This window comes from Micromys minutus (assembly GCF_963924665.1).
Source record: "Micromys minutus genome assembly, chromosome: 6".
In the NCBI taxonomy this organism is placed as follows: Eukaryota; Metazoa; Chordata; class Mammalia; order Rodentia; family Muridae; genus Micromys; species Micromys minutus.
Genome location: NC_137975.1, coordinates 19,898,714 through 19,914,592, shown reverse-complemented (window position 1 = coordinate 19,914,592; position 15,879 = coordinate 19,898,714). Strand labels below are relative to the sequence as shown.

General features: G+C 38.6%; 1 protein-coding gene across 2 annotated transcripts in view; it reads right to left on the bottom strand.

Annotated features, from left to right (window-relative positions):
* RAB3GAP1 (RAB3 GTPase activating protein catalytic subunit 1) overlaps positions 1-15,879 on the bottom strand; it is a 61,670-nt gene that overhangs the window by 20,479 nt on the left and 25,312 nt on the right. For both annotated transcript variants that reach the window (XR_013975056.1, XM_080918034.1), the window contains exons 9-15: positions 11,182-11,263; positions 8,989-9,057; positions 7,680-7,753; positions 3,692-3,784; positions 3,100-3,266; positions 957-1,046; positions 388-560 (exon numbers count right to left, since the gene is read on the bottom strand). Coding sequence is in view for 1 of the 2 variants with exons in the window: in XM_080918034.1 (XP_080774160.1) it covers positions 388-560; positions 957-1,046; positions 3,100-3,266; positions 3,692-3,784; positions 7,680-7,753; positions 8,989-9,057; positions 11,182-11,263 (748 nt within the window). In the remaining variant the exon portion in view is untranslated. The remainder of the gene's footprint in view (positions 1-387; positions 561-956; positions 1,047-3,099; positions 3,267-3,691; positions 3,785-7,679; positions 7,754-8,988; positions 9,058-11,181; positions 11,264-15,879) is intronic.

The window sequence follows — 15,879 nt, the reverse complement described above, 5'->3', positions numbered from 1 at the left end:
GGAGATCTGCCTGCCTCCGCCTCTGCCTCCTGAGTGATGGAATAAAGCCTTTGCCCCCATGCCCAACACAAGCAGTTTCTATTGAGGTATGCAGATGTAGCTCAGTGCAGAGCACTTGCCTGGCATATATGAGGCCCTGGGTTCAAGCCCCTGTACCACCTCAGGCAAAACTAAAGACTCTAGAAGAACACTTTATAGGCACGGAGCACAATTTAAGCACTCTTCTGTGGACATTTAGGTTGTCAGAACTCTTCTATTAAAAATGTACTGCACTGAACACCTGAGTCAAGCTGCATCTGTATTTCTTACGAAGAATTCCTAAAAGCAGATAGTTGGTGATTTAAAAAAAAAAATCCCATCTAAACAACTGAAAATTAAAATTATTACCCTGGAATCAAAAAGTTGTTTTCCCATCTGAAACGCATTTCAAGAACAAATTCTTGCCAGAGATGTGCCACTCCCTTCAGCCCTCCATGGTAGAAGTTGATCATACAAAGACACAAGGCCAGTTTGTACGTTAAACTGTCTGAGGGCGCAGACTTAAACTGATTGTAGAGAGTCTAAATTTAACAAAAGAAAAAGCAAAACCTGTTAACATCAAATTTGTATACATAAAGAGTAGTATGTAAGAAGAATCTTACATCAAAATTAACCCACAGGAATCTGCTGCAAAACAAAGTTAAGGATTTAACAATAACTCTAAGATAAGAGGCCCAACAGCTAGCTATGCACAGGATACTGTGCTATTGGTTTCTATTTCCCAACAAGTACCTGCTGTATAAGACAGCTGTCTCTGCAATGCTCTAAGCAGGCATCATCTCAGGCTGTGAATGCCATTCAGTTTTCCCAGGTGGATTTTTAAATGAAGAGAAACTTAGGTATCTATCTCTAGGCATTCGGCAAACCCCTACACATAAACTGCATTTACGATATTTTAATGTTAAACTCCAACTTACATAGTCTCCAGCCTCTGCTGCAGGATTGCTATTGTCTATTGAAGTAGTTCCTTCCAATGGCTTCTCAGAGGCAGCATCTGGGAACAAGAACTAGAGGAGAGATAACCACGTGTTATACTTGCCTTCCTTGATGATCTTTAACATCCTTTCTCTTGTGAGAGTCGGTTCTCACTGTAAAGCTCTGTCTAACTTGGAAGTCAGTATGTAGACCAGAATGGGACAGGCTCCCAGAGATGCACCTGCTCCGCATCCCAGGTGCTGAGGTGGGGTGAGGAATATAAGCTCCTACATCTGACTACGCTGTTGATTTTTATAGCCCATAGCAGACACTGTCTGACTTTCCAGTGGATTGGCTGTTAAAATTATGAGAATATTCTTAATGCAATGTCCAGCTGCTTCTATATTGTCAAAAAAAGAGGAAAATGTTTTCAGCAATTCAGAAATTTTTCACTTTCTGTGAACCACTTGATTCTGTGAAGTAAACAACACAGAAGGAAAAATTTCATGACACTGATTCAATACTCATCAAATGTTAGCTAGTAAATCCCGTATTTTAAAAAGTGTGAATCCCTTCAAGTAGAGTCAGAACTATAACAAACAATGTCAAATCACCTCTGTATTCCCAATAATCTGTGATAAGATCATCCACAGGTTTCCATGTATGAAATACTAAAGGCATGGTGGGAAACAGTCCCTAGATGAGGAGCTTAAACCCTCTAAGTCAGCACTGCAACTGTTGACAGAGATGGGATGGGGTTCAGTGCAGAAGACAACTGACTGACTGAACAATTACATTTTCAATACTTTTTAAAGGTTACTTTTGCTGAGAATAAGGTTTCACTATAAAGCCCAGGCTAGACTTAAACTCATGATATTCCTATATTAGCTTTCCAAGTGCTAGGCTTACACCACCTCACCAGGTCCTTAGGATACATTTTTCTGATGTTGCTAACCAACCTCCCTAGCTTCTTTTGAACATATTACAGTATAGAACATGTTCAGAATTTTTAGTTTTGTAACTAATATTTAACAGACTTATTAAAACTGAAGTAACAAATAAGTACTAAGTACCAGTAGCAGGTGCATATTTACAAGCACTAACCAGTTCTCATCTTCCCACACTTATAATGTACCAGCTAAAGATCTAACAGTCTTGATCAGAAAAATGGCAAGACACCGGTCAGCATCCCCTTCCATTATTATACTATTTTTGAAGGGGTTCCCTGAAGACTATATTATAACTGCAATTACAATCACAAAGACCTATTACATGTCAGGTGATACCACATATGGCCCTTTAATTTTACAACAAGCTCACCAAGTGTGATCAGCTTCATTTTTTTCCTGTTCTTTTAGAGGTAAGGGCTCTTTATTACGAATTTTAGCTGTCCTAGAACTCTCTGTGTAGACCAGAACTCACAGAGATCTGCCTGCCTCTGCCTTCCAAGTGCTGGGATTAAAGGAATGTACCACAAGAGTACCAGCTTCATTTGTGAGTTGAAAAACCTGCAATGACTTGTTCAGCATCCTGCAGGAAGTCAATATTCACCCTGCCATGTGGCTCCTAAGCTATACCCATTCCAATGGTATATGGGACCTACCTAACCCTCTTCTTTGTCCTCTCTCGTCCTTACTGGTCAGATTTTTGTAGACTATTGTCATAAGAACATTTTAAAAGTTCAGTTCATGTCACATACTGATCTGTATCAAGTAGTGTTCAGACAAAAGTGCAGGTTTCCAGCCACCCGCCCATCCTTACCCTAATCAGTCTCGGGGAAGCACTCTACAAACACCACCGTTCAACTCAGTGTTCAGCACTCAGGCATGGAGAAGACCCTAGGTTTGATCCCTAGCACTGCATAGCAAAAACCTTACTCAGCATGTAGCATCCTCTTTAGGAAGCATCCTGACTTCCACTGTGCATGTTAGCACACACAGAGACACGCACGCACACATACACACTTTCTGCTCTCTTCTCCCTACCCCCTTGTCCTGTTTCTAACTTGCAACCTAGGACTGTAACAGTATGCCTCTCCTTCCCAGTAACCAGTCTCTGAATCTGGAACTTGCCATAAGGAAGGAATGGAATATATAATTAGCATGTGCATATGCAGATGCACATAAAAGTAAGGCAGCTACTTACCAAGAGAATGGCGTTGAGGACATCATTGTTCAGGGGTGACTCTTCTCCTCTGTGCTTCCGTATTTTCTTCTTTGCAGTGTATACCATATTTGAAACTGATAATTTATGAATTGGAACTGGTGCTGGTTCAGTCAGCTTTGACAAAGCATGAGTTATATCAGCAACTTCTATAAAGTAGAAATAATGCAAATCATATCACTAAAAGTGGCAAGAAAAGTGGACAGTAAGCTGATGACATTTACATGTTCGGGTTCTTCTTTACACAAATATTAAATGCTCTCAGGACTATGAAATTATAAAGTTCTGACTCACGTGTTCAGCTTTACAAAAACATAGATGTCAAAGATCACACAAATTATTTTTCCTCTGGAGACTTCAAATGTGAATCTCTAAAACTATCTTCTTACTATTTTTTACTGCTGTTGGGAAGGAATGAATAAATGCATTTGCTGCTTTAACTTTGGGTCAGCCATGTGCCCGCAAGTGCCATCTACACTTGCTTCTCCAACTCAGTTCAAAGTGATCAAAACGTTGCCAGAATATATGCAAAGACAAGGCTCTGGGAAAATGTAAAAAGGGAAAAGTGGGTTACCTCTTCCTTCTTCCTCAAACGTAGATCGTCCAAGAATTTCATCAGTTGATTCCTTTCGACGGCAAATTTTTAAAAATTCAGTAACAAAATCACCTACAAAGGAAAAGAGTTATTAATTTTTGACATTTAAGTCTAAGAAATCAGTCCAACAAAGGTACATACCTATTGAAAAAAACTATAAGATAGGATATAGTTAAGAAGCCCGACAGTGGTGGCACACACCTTTAATCCCAGCACTTGGAAGTTTGAGGCCAGCCTGATCTACCAAGTCAGTTTCAGGATGGCCAGAGCTACACAGAGAAATTGTCTCAAAAAAAAAAAAACCAAAAAACAAACCTAAAAGATACAGTTGGTAAGCCAGGCAGTGGCTTTTCTAATCGAGGCAGAGGCAGGCAGATCTCTCTTGAGTTTAAGGACAGCCTGGTCTACAGGGCAGCCAAGGTTACACAGAGAAACCTTGTCTTCACTTTTCTCTGAGGAAGATAAAAACTGACCTATTTCAGAAGTAATCTTGTTCCTTTTTTCCATCTACGGACAGAGGAGAGTCTCTCCTCTGTATTCCTCCTGTTGGGGATACATGCTTTCCCCTGAGCTCAGTAGCCTATCCCAGTCTCAAGAATGCTTTCTCTCTCAATAAGATGCTTCTATTCCTATTTCTAAAACAAAAAAAAAAAATCCTTCTAGAATGTATGAAAACAAGATACACTTCATAATATTAAGCTTTTTGCAGGCTTCACTGTTACCAATATCCATAACCATTAAATCATAAAAGCAACAATATACATCTTTTTTTTCCTGTTATCCTACAATAATTCTGAAGCAATTAAAACACATTAAAAATAAGCTACAAAGAGGTTTCTAGAGGATAAAGAAATCATGTAATGTGAAGTTATAATATCTTTGGTTGCCTATTAGTGATATAAAAAGGAAAATTATTTTCTATGTTTTCAAGAGCTGCAGAGTTATGCTTGGTGTTAACAGGATGGCTCATGGGGTCAATCTCTCAGCCCCACATGGTGAAAGGAACCAATTCCCTCAAGTTGTCGTCTATCCCACACAAGCTGTGGTACATGAATGCTATATCTCTCCAAATAAGTAAGTATAATATAAAACATTTTTAAAATCTATTTATTTATTTTATGTATATGAGTACGCTGTAGCTGTCTTCAGACACACCAGAAGAGGGCATCAGATCTCATTACAGATGGTTGTGAGCCACCATGTGGTTGCTGGGAATTGAACTCAGGACCTCTGGAAGAACAAGTTAGTGCTCTTAACTGCTAAGCCATCTCTCCAGCCACCAATAAAAAAGATTTTTAATAAAATATTATATATAGCAGACTGGCCATGGCCTTGCTATCTCCCTGCCATAGCCTCCCAAGTACTGAGGTTCTAGGAAGATATACATGGAACCGTGACTGTGTCTTCCACAAGGCTTTTCATTGGGAGGTTGGGAGAAGATTGTCATCTTTCCTCGGTCAACTTCTTTCAACTATAATCATGGATGGCAGTGCACTCCTGTAATATCAGCACTTGAGAACTAGAGGAGGAAAGATGGGGCATTCAAGGTCATCCTTAACTTAAACAGTAAGTTGAAGACCAGCCTGTATTACATAAAATAGTGACTCCAAAGGGGGCGGGGATATGTTTGCACCAATGAAGTATGAAACTCTAAAAGAATTAAAAAATATTACTTTTAAAAACAGAACTAGGGCTGGAGAGATGGCTCAGTGGTTAAGAGCACTGACTGCTCTTCCAGAGGTTCTAAGTTCAAATCCCAGCAACCACATGGTGGCTCACAACCATCTGTAATGAGATCTGATGCCCTCTTCTGGTGTGTCTGAAGACAGCTACCGTGTACTTATAGAAATAAAATAAATAAATAAATCTTTGAAAAACAGAACTAAAAATACTTTAACGAAACATCACTTTCATTAGTAAGTTCTACTGTGATAACCATCTGTTAAATGTAATGTCAGGTGACACAGAGTAAGGGTAGACATGACTGAATAGAAGTGGAGAAAACATCTTCATATGAAATAATAAGAAGGGAAATAAGGAAAAGCTATGGGTTGCAGAACACCTGGATTGGTAAGACTAAAAACGGAAAAAGAAGCACATGTCTTTAATCTCAGCAACCAAAAGGCAGAGGCAGGTAGATCTCTGTGAATTCAAGACCAGAACAAACCTGGTCTACCAAATGAATTCCAGGCTAGCCAGGGCTACACAGGGAGATCCTAACATAAAGTGGGGATGGGGGTTGGGGGATAAAGAAAAAGATTTTTAAAAGTAACAATTCCAGATATAGATTCTTAAAGGCAATTACTACTTTTCAAGGTACTTTTAAATTTCTGTTGTATTTCACTTAATCTTCAAATAACCGGCTAGATAAACAAAAGTATATTTACATACCCCTTTCGCCATAAAATAGATTTGCAGATGTGATACAACTTAGCAGAAAAGGTGTAATGTCCAGCTTCTTAAACTGGGGTTAAGAATGGTTTCTACACATAAAAATAGGCAAATAGTAAAGAGCTTCTAAATGTGGACGATCAAAAATTAACTCAAAATTAAACATGTAAAACTCCAAGACATTTCTGATAGTGCGGACATATGCTACATGGACGCTCCACTACAGCCCTGCTTCTGAACTCCCAGGATGCACTTTGCACTGCAGATGCTGTGACTCCGCAAAGCACCAACTCATGCTGCCTCCAACACAATCAGTTCAGACTACTCCATGACACATGACACACATTACAGCGTTTTTATAAAGCTGTCTGCCTTTGTATAAACAGAATGATATAATTACAAAAAAAGAGACATTTTCTTATCTTGTATTTCTTTCCTTAGCATGTAAGGATAAAGTAAGTGTATCCTTAGAATGCTTACTTTTAAAAACTGCTGAGTTGGTAACCCGAGTATCCTATTAGAATTGAACTTCCAACAACTTCTGAGATGACCCTACATATATCCTGACATTTTATATTGCATATTTATGCAAAACAGCATTTTCAGAATGACAATTACAGAACTAAGATATCAACTCTGAAAAATTTTTTAAATGCTAAAATTTAATTTTTTGTGAAATTAAACAAGCATATTCACCTCAGTATACAAATTTGTTTCACCTATAATAAATAAAAGCATGCATATACACACATCAAAGAATCATCCTAGAATAAATTTCTCAGTACATGTTTGATCTGCATACCTATTTTTTATACTTCATGTCATGTAAAGATTTCTCGGAAACAGTTTAAGTCAATGCCCTTGTACCATCACATCACAGGCCAAGAGGGCTATGAAAAGACAAGGAAGCTGTACTGGCTGGTCTTGTGTTAACACAAGCTAGAGTTACCACACAGGAAGGAGCCTCAGTTGAGAAAATGCCTGCATTTCCACTAGTGGTCAGTAGCGGAGGGCCCAGCCCACGGTGGGTGGATGGTGCCATCCCCAGGCTGGTGCTCCAGGGTTCTATAAGGAAGCATGAGCAAGCCATGGGAAGCAAGCCAGTAAGCAGTGCCCCTCCATGGCCTCCAGGATCCTTCCCTGTGTGAGTTTCTGTCCCAACTTCCTTTGGTAATAAACAGCAATGTGGAAGTGTAAGCTGAATAAACCCTTTCCTCCTTAACTTGCTTTTTGGTCATGATGTTTTGTTGCAGCAATAGAAACACTGACTAAGACAAAGGGCTCGGTTGAAGATGCAGACAGTGTGGAAAAAGTGACATAGTAACATGAGAAAAGTAAAACGAGATGTGAGTCTATTGCAAAGAATGTGATATACAGATGTATTAAAGGGAAGAAATCCTGCTACTGCTATTAATAAAAGATTAACTATATCTGGTAAGTACTTTTTCTATAACTCACTAACTGAGGAGGTCATAAAAATGTAAAGCAGTATTTTGAATGGGAGAAATTAAGTATAAAGAATGTATTCAGCATTCCAATTTGGAAATTTTCAGAAGAGGAGTAGAATGTACCTTACCTAATAAACACTGGGGATTATCAGCTTTTCGAACTCTAACAGACCAATGGGGAGCTTGAACAGGATCCAGATCACTAAAATAGAGTAAGACAGTAATTATGACTAATAAACATGTGAACAATGCAATGAAATGTAAGCTAGGTAGAGCAGCACACATCTGTAATCAATGGACTACCAAGATCAAAACAAAACCTAAAAATATAAAAATCCTGAGACGTGTACTAAAAACCAAATGAGACAGATATATTTGTAAAGAATACAATAAAAAAATAAAAAACAAGTATGCTTGTTTTACGTAGTTTTTTCCATCCCCTATATAATCACCTTAAACAACCTGTTTTTAATTTATTATCACTATTAATGAAAACAGGGACTACAAACCTTGGACAGAACCAAAAGCATTCTCCTTCCTAAAGAATACTATGGAAGATCTATTCAGTGAGGCATTATGCATAACCTTTTTTTTTCTAATTCATGACCAGCAAGATGGCACTTTAAGGTACTTGTCACCAAGCCTGGTCCCTGATGTCCAGGAAGGACCCATACAGTAGGTGAGAGCCCAGATATTCTGATTTCCACACTTGTACCATGACACGCGAACACCACAAAAGACATTAGATACTAAAAGAATAAAGCAAGTTGATACATAAATGTAAACTTTTTCTAACTAAGGTTTAACAGGCTTTTAAAAACTGTGTCTTTATTTCCTTCTTTGGATCTAAATACCCTAAATAAAGTCCTGCATGTTGTTACTTTTACCAAAAATAAAGTTAATTTCCTTTAACTGTGAAGAGACATTGTCTGTTTCTCACTGTTCCTCACCCAGAATAAGAAGAATGAATGCTTTTTTCTTTCACTATACTTACAGACAGTTGTGAGCTTCCATTTAGGTGCTGGGATTTGAACTCAGGAACTCTGGAAGAGCAGCTAGTGCTCTTAACCACTGAGCCATCTCTCCAGCCCCCTCACTACTTCTTAAAAGCATTTTATGAAACAGGTTTGTGGGGAGAAGCGAGGGATATTCACACACTGGGCAAGTACTCTACCAAGGAGCTATACTCCCAGCCCTACAATGATTCTTAGAAGCTAAGAAGAGTTCAAGAGAATTACACACTAAATGGTAGAAAGACCACTATGTTGCAATCCTAAGATTTAAATAGTTTACTTCCTGAATTAAGGATCATCTTCCCAAAGTGGCATCTTAAAAACTCATCACAAATACACATAAACAAGTCTAAAAAAATTTTTAATATAAAACTGTACTGAGCACTTGGTTAATTTACTGGAATGAGGTTCTTAACATACTTACGAGTAAACATCATTATCTACAATGATCCCTTCTGTCAAATGAGGCCACGTTGTTGCTAAATGAAGTTCACTAAAATTAAAAAAAACAGAAAATTAAAGCTTTAAAATAAGCTCAAAAAGTTTAGTTCTGTACATATGTCCTCTGACCCAGTACTTCTATCTCTAGAAATGTATCCTGAGAAAGCACTATATGTAAAGTGGTGTGTAATGGTTGCTGAGGTACACTTTCCTCACTGGTATAGCCCCTGGTGAGTTGCTCATACGCTTGTAAATAATCCTTCACCAATACCCACACCTATGTTCTTATAAGCAACCTAGAGTCACCAAAAGACAAGAAAAAAGTAATGGACGGGGTACCATGGCCATTTGAATAAAAATGGCCCCCACTGGCTCCTAGGGAGTGACACTACAGTGGCCTTGTTGGAAGAAGTACTTGGTGGGCTTTGAGGATTCAGATGCTCAAGTCAGGCTCAGTGTCACCCTCTCTTCTTGCTGCCTGCTGATCTAGATGTAGAACTCTCAGCTACCGCTCCAGCATCATGTCTGCCTGCATGCCGCCATGTTTCCCACCCTGACTATAATAGCTAAACCTCTATAAACTGTAAACCAGCTTCAACCAAATGTTTTCCTTTATAAGAGTTGCCATGGTCATGGTGTCCCTTCACAGCAATAAAACCCTAACTGAGGTACTAACTAGGAAAAAAGAGAATATCATCATATATAAATCTTTAAAACCCACTATGTAGAATTAATATATGCTAATAAAAACTTTAAAAACATTTCAAAAGTAGTGCTATGTATAATAAACTAAAAGCAACTATTTACAAAAGTGTAGCTATATGAAATTGTCTTGTAGCTATAAAATGTTACCTTATATAATATAAATATAAGTAAAATAACAAAAAATATAAGTAAAGTAAGCATAAAGTATATCCACACAAAGGCATATTAGGAAGATTTCTTTTTAAAACAACTGCTTATGCTGTAACAGATGTGTTTCAATTACCCCTCCCCCAACTCCACACTCGGCCTACCTCCATCACCTGGCGCCAAACCACCTGGCAGGCTAAGCAGCTTTTTTTCCTTTCCTACTAGTCCCTCCACCTGCTGCCACCTCAACACCCACAGATCAAGCTACAAACCCGAGGCCTTAGAACCTGCTTTGTGTGTGAGCCACTCTGGCTTGGTGGATTGTTCCTTCACTCTCCCATCTCATCCTTCCCTTCATATGCATAGGCCTAGCCCCAGAATTGTAGTTCGGGGGCCATCTTTGCCTTGGCCAATTGAATAGCATATGCACCACCTCTACCCACCTAGCTACAATCACAAAGTTCAGGCACTGGCCCAGTCTAAAGCAGGCCAGATCCTCATACCAGATACACAACCAAATGCATGTACAGGTAACATCACAAAAATAAAAACAAATGAGTGACCAAGACAACAATATTGCCCATGACTCTAGTCGAACAGCAATGTTTCTTAATGAGAATTACCTAGATAAACCCCAGAACATGACTTAAAAGAACGATCATGAACTTCATCACAGAGTTTGAGGAGTTTAAAAGACATGAACAATCACACTCAAATAATAGAAATTTTAAAGGAACAGCTTCTCTCCAAGGTTTTTATGATGTTTTAGATTTATACAGTGATAATGTCTGCATAAACCTATAATAAAAACCACCAAACTATTCACTTTGAAATGCTGAACTTCATAGTAATGAATTTTCTCAACCTTGAAACAATATCCTATAATAGCAATGAGCTGGAAAACTTGTCAAACAAAAGCCAAAGAGCAAATATTTTGGCTTTGTGAGCCATGTACAATCTGTTACCTTCTCTGTGTGTTTTTATACATACTTTTAAAAATATATAAACTATGATGAATCACTTGGAAACAGACACTGGCCAGATCTGGCCCACAAGCCACAGACTCCCTGTGCTGGGACTGAACCCAGGGCTAGGCATGCTATGCAGCCTCTCCACCACTAAGCTACACCCCAGCCCCACAGCCTGCCAAACCTTAAGAAGGGTGTTAATTTGGAAAGTTCTCATGTGTTGTTATAAACTAAAGAGAACAAGTATAGTTATTTCCAATATTACTCCAACAACCTACAGTGCCATAAAGCAAACTTCAATATAAATTTAAAAGCAAAATAATCCAGTAATTTAAGTGACAGGCTGAAATTCTCACCTGATAGGATCTTCACAAGCACCAAACGGCAACTTGCCGAACTCCAGGCCTCCAACTTCTCCTCCCACAAGGGCATCTATATCTAAATAAGGGAAAATGTACTCCTTTATTGGGCAAACAGGAGAAATGAGCACTACACAGGGAATTCCAAGCTAGCTAGAACTGTGAGTGAGATCTTGCCTACTTCAGTCAAACCTTTCAGAAGGTGAGAGCCTTGAGGTGCGTGTGACAGTGCAAACAGGAAGTTACGCACGAGCTAGTGCATGCAGCAAGGCAAGCCTTCTGAGAATGAGACACTGAAGTACAGAGCCACAGTTCTGATTATCCACTGTTTCACGTTCAGTCGTCCATTCTAAATTTTACTCCTGTGAAATATTTCTCAACTACTACTCAAGAGAGTAATAGTCCTGTACTTTGCTCCTTTTTCTAAGAGCCTGATTAATAAAATCTAAAAGAAATGATTGTTTAAGTACTAAGAAATTTAATCACCAACTTACATTCATCAGTTTTGTTGTCAAAAATTTCTGATTAACAAATTACCAGATTTGCCATTATTAGTAAGGTTCTCTGTGGACTGTAGATGAAATAATGAAATTCAGGAAAGAGCCTCTTTTCCAATATGAATGGTCCATGGGAGGAAAGCAGAAGTGTCACTGAACCCTTAGTGCCATCCTTCTTGAGAAACTAATACTTCTAGGACATTAAAAGGATGTTTCTCTATGAAATTATATACATGAAGGGATTTAATTCTTAATATTACACTAGACATTCTTAAATTTAAAGTCTATTGTTGAATAACAAACATCACCCAGATTTGTTTAAATCAACACCTGACAACCTATGCCCTAAATTACTAAACATAGTCAGTAAATATGACTAAGTTATTCAATAATTCTTCAATCGACTCATTCCATTTTTCCAACTTAAAATGCTTACATAAACAAAGATCATGTGATTAGTTTTACACTACCAAATACATAGTATGTAAGAGCTTCAAACTTTACATGCATTCTCATGAACTAATACATTAATAATAATTGGCACAATGGTAGCACAAAAGTTTTAATTAAATTAAAAGTTGATGAGTAACAGTAACACTCTGGGATGAGAACCAGGAAAGTGAGTTTGACTAATACATGAAGGCAAACTTGATCAACTGGGTAGCCATGTAACATCAGCCTTCCTAAGCTTTACATTTTCTGAGAAATGCAACAACATTCATATATCACAAAAATGAAACAGAATTAAGTGGGACTGGAGCGACGGCTCAGTGGTTAACAGCACTCACTGCTCTCCAAAAATCCCAAGTTCATCCCAGCACTCACATGGCAGCTCACAATTGGCTGATTCCATTTTCTGGTACGCAGCTATAAATTATTCATACACATGAAATGCATAAATAAATAATTTTTGGTTTTTTTTTTTTTTTTTTTTTTTTTTTTTTGCTTAAACACAAGATATAAAATGCCAAGCATAGTCTGGCTCACAATTCCTGTTGGCTCTTCCCTCTTATAAGAGAAAATGCTGAGTTTATACAAACTCCAGCCTACTAAAGAATGTTAACATTTTTACCTACATTTTAAAAAATCTGGCAACAGAACATCATCAAACATCTTCTTAGCAATCAGAATTATAATGTAGGAGTCTGGCCCTTGGACTTCTTAAGCTCATTAGTGACCTCACCACCTTGGAACTGGGCAATTAGGACTAAATCACATATGCTATATACTCTGTTACTAGACTTTAACAGAGTAGCCTTGGGAAAGGAGAAGAACCGAAACTTGTCAGGAGCAGATTGAAAACCACAGTGGTACTGCTATCTGGAAACCTGAGGCTTATCTCTTAACCCCTTGCTGTTGTTTAGATGTAGCTCTTATAGCACATTAGAGGTCTGAGTTACTCGAAAGTAAAAAAACAGTAGTGGTACCTAAAACTACCAAAAGCCGACCATATACAATAGTAATTCCAGTATTCTCTCTAACCCAGCAATTATTCTTCCCAGCAATTATTCTTATCCTTACAACCAAAGAGCTGGAACAAAATAAAGCATGAAAAATATTTTGGTTTTCTTTGGAGCAGTACACTAAAAAATGTTTCTAAGCTAGATGTTTATTGATACTACATGGGTATGGAGGCTTTTGGCTAAATCTCAGCATTTGGGAGGCTGAGGCAGTTCTGACTTAAGTTCAATGCCAGTGTGGGCTACAAAGTCAGTTGACCTAGCTAGCCAGAAATTCACAGTGAGATCCTGTCTCAAAAAAAAAAAAAAAAAAAAAAAAAGGAAGAAAGGAGGGAAGGAAGGAAGGAAGGAAGGAAGGAGGGAAGGAGGGAAGGAGGGAAGAAAGGAAGGGGAAAAGAAGAAAGGAAAGTCTTGTAGTTATTTATAAGTCTATCTTTCATTTCTTATTAAATGTATTTGAAATATAAATACATCTGTAGATCTGGCCTACTGTGTCTTTTAAAATGCAGTAGAGATGAGACATCTAGCTCAGTAAGCAAAGTGCTTACTGTGCCCACATAAGGACATTAGTTTGATTCCCAACACAGTCGTAAAAGCTGGGCAAAATGCAAACACTTACAACCCCAACTTGAGGGTGAAGACAGGCAAATCCTGAGGGCTTGCTGGCCAGACAGTCTGACAAAATCCTAAGTTCCAGGTTCAGGGGACCCAGTCTCAAAACGAAGACCAAGAGAAGAAGGCTGCCTGGGGAGTGAGTGCATGGTATGGACAGGAGAGTCCTTGACCCTCAGCAGTGGGTCTCCGAGAGGGTAACTGCAGAGCCCAGACACAAAACACCCATGAGGGCACGCTGCAACTGAAGAAGGAATTTGAAGCTGACACAGAACCAAATTTGAGGGGTCATGTGAAAGAAGCACAAGTACCAAGCCTAACAAGGCTCCTGGAAGAAGGCTTGGGACAATGCTAGCACGAGTAGCCATCTGCATGAACAGACCCTGCACCTACAAGGCCAAAGCCAAGAAAATGAAAGAAAAGGGCTGAGGCTAGGCCAGGACACCAGACAGCTCTAGCCTTACATGGGGCCCTCATGGGAGCCCCCTACCCACCTCAAGTATGTAAAAGCTATCAATGCCTTCTGTCTTATCAACTTCACCAAATATGCTCTGTCTCGGCCCTCTCACAGCCCACAGCAAGTGCCCAAAGTTGACAGGAAGGAATTCTGGGGAAGTCTGAGCCTTCCCACAGAGGGAATTAATTATCAGCACCCCCATTTGTTCTTTCCCATTCTGATTTGTTACTAATAAATTAGTAGAATGTACCTCCCCCCACGAATGAATGCATGAAGTGGAAAATGAAAGAGGAAGACATCTAACACTAACCTCTGACCTGAACCTCTTTGCACATCACTCATACAGCACACACACACACACACACACACACACACACACACACACACACACACACATGTAAATATAAATAAATAAAATTCAAAACAAATTATCATATCCAACTATACTAGTGAGCACACTACAAAAATACTTGCCATATTCACAGCATCTTGAAGTCCACTAACAGATGAATAGATAGAGAAAATGTGATGTGTAAATACACAATGGAGTTTGCTTGTATCACAAAAAAAAAAATTATTTCCAGGAAAGTGGGTCATTATATTAAACAAAATCAAACTTACCCAGAAAAAAAAATACCGTATGTTTTCTCTATATTTAGGGATATATACGTGTGTGTATATGCATATGTATGTGTATATATACACACAAAGGAGAGAGCACATGTAGACAGTAATGAGGAGATGAGACGCATAGTTTTCTCCCATATGCAGTACATGTATGCATATACTTGATAACTTAATCATTTCTTTATGAAACATCACTTTGTACAATGCACATACGACAGTAAGAATCTTCAAAGAGGATCAAGCATGGTGGCCCATTCCTGCCATCATACCACCCCAGAGGCAGAGACAGGAGAGTCTCTGAGTTCAAGGCCAGGCTGCTTTACATAGTGAGCTCCAGGACAGCCAGGACTACAAAACCACACCAAAACAAAAAGTATTTTAAAGGAAGTACACAGTATTTCAGAAACAAAATGAATTACAAAAAGGATACTGTGGGGCTGGTAAGACAGTTTAGCAAGAAAAGGTGCCTGCCACCAAGCTTGACAACCTGAGTTCCACCCCAGAACTCACATGGTAGAAAAGAACTACCTAGAGGAGGTCAGACGACGGAGGGGGAAGAGCGTGGTAACATGGAGCTTCCCAAAGACCAGCTGGACCCACGTGGGATTCACTGGTGTTAAAAAGCTATGAACATTAAGGATTTTACAGGTCTAGTATCTCATATAAAAAGGCAGTTTGTATCTTTGTCTATTTGATGCAATCTTGTTGTGTAGAGGGTTTGTGGATTGAGAGTTGGATATATAAACCTGTATGAAAAGCAAAAAAAAAAAAAAAAAGAAAGAAAAAGAAAAAAGAAAAAAAAAGAACTACCTCTCACAAGTTGTCTGTGATTTCCTCTGCTCTAAGGCTTCTACGTTAGTGTTTTCGGTTTATGAGGATGGCTTCTCTAACACTCTAAACATGGGTATTTTAATCATTCACCATATGGTAATGCATATAATGTTCTATCATAAAGGTTGTTTGATAAATCACATCAGCTTTCACAGTTAGATTGTCAAATATAAAACAGCACTGAGAGCTTCCTTCAGGAGAATAAAATTTC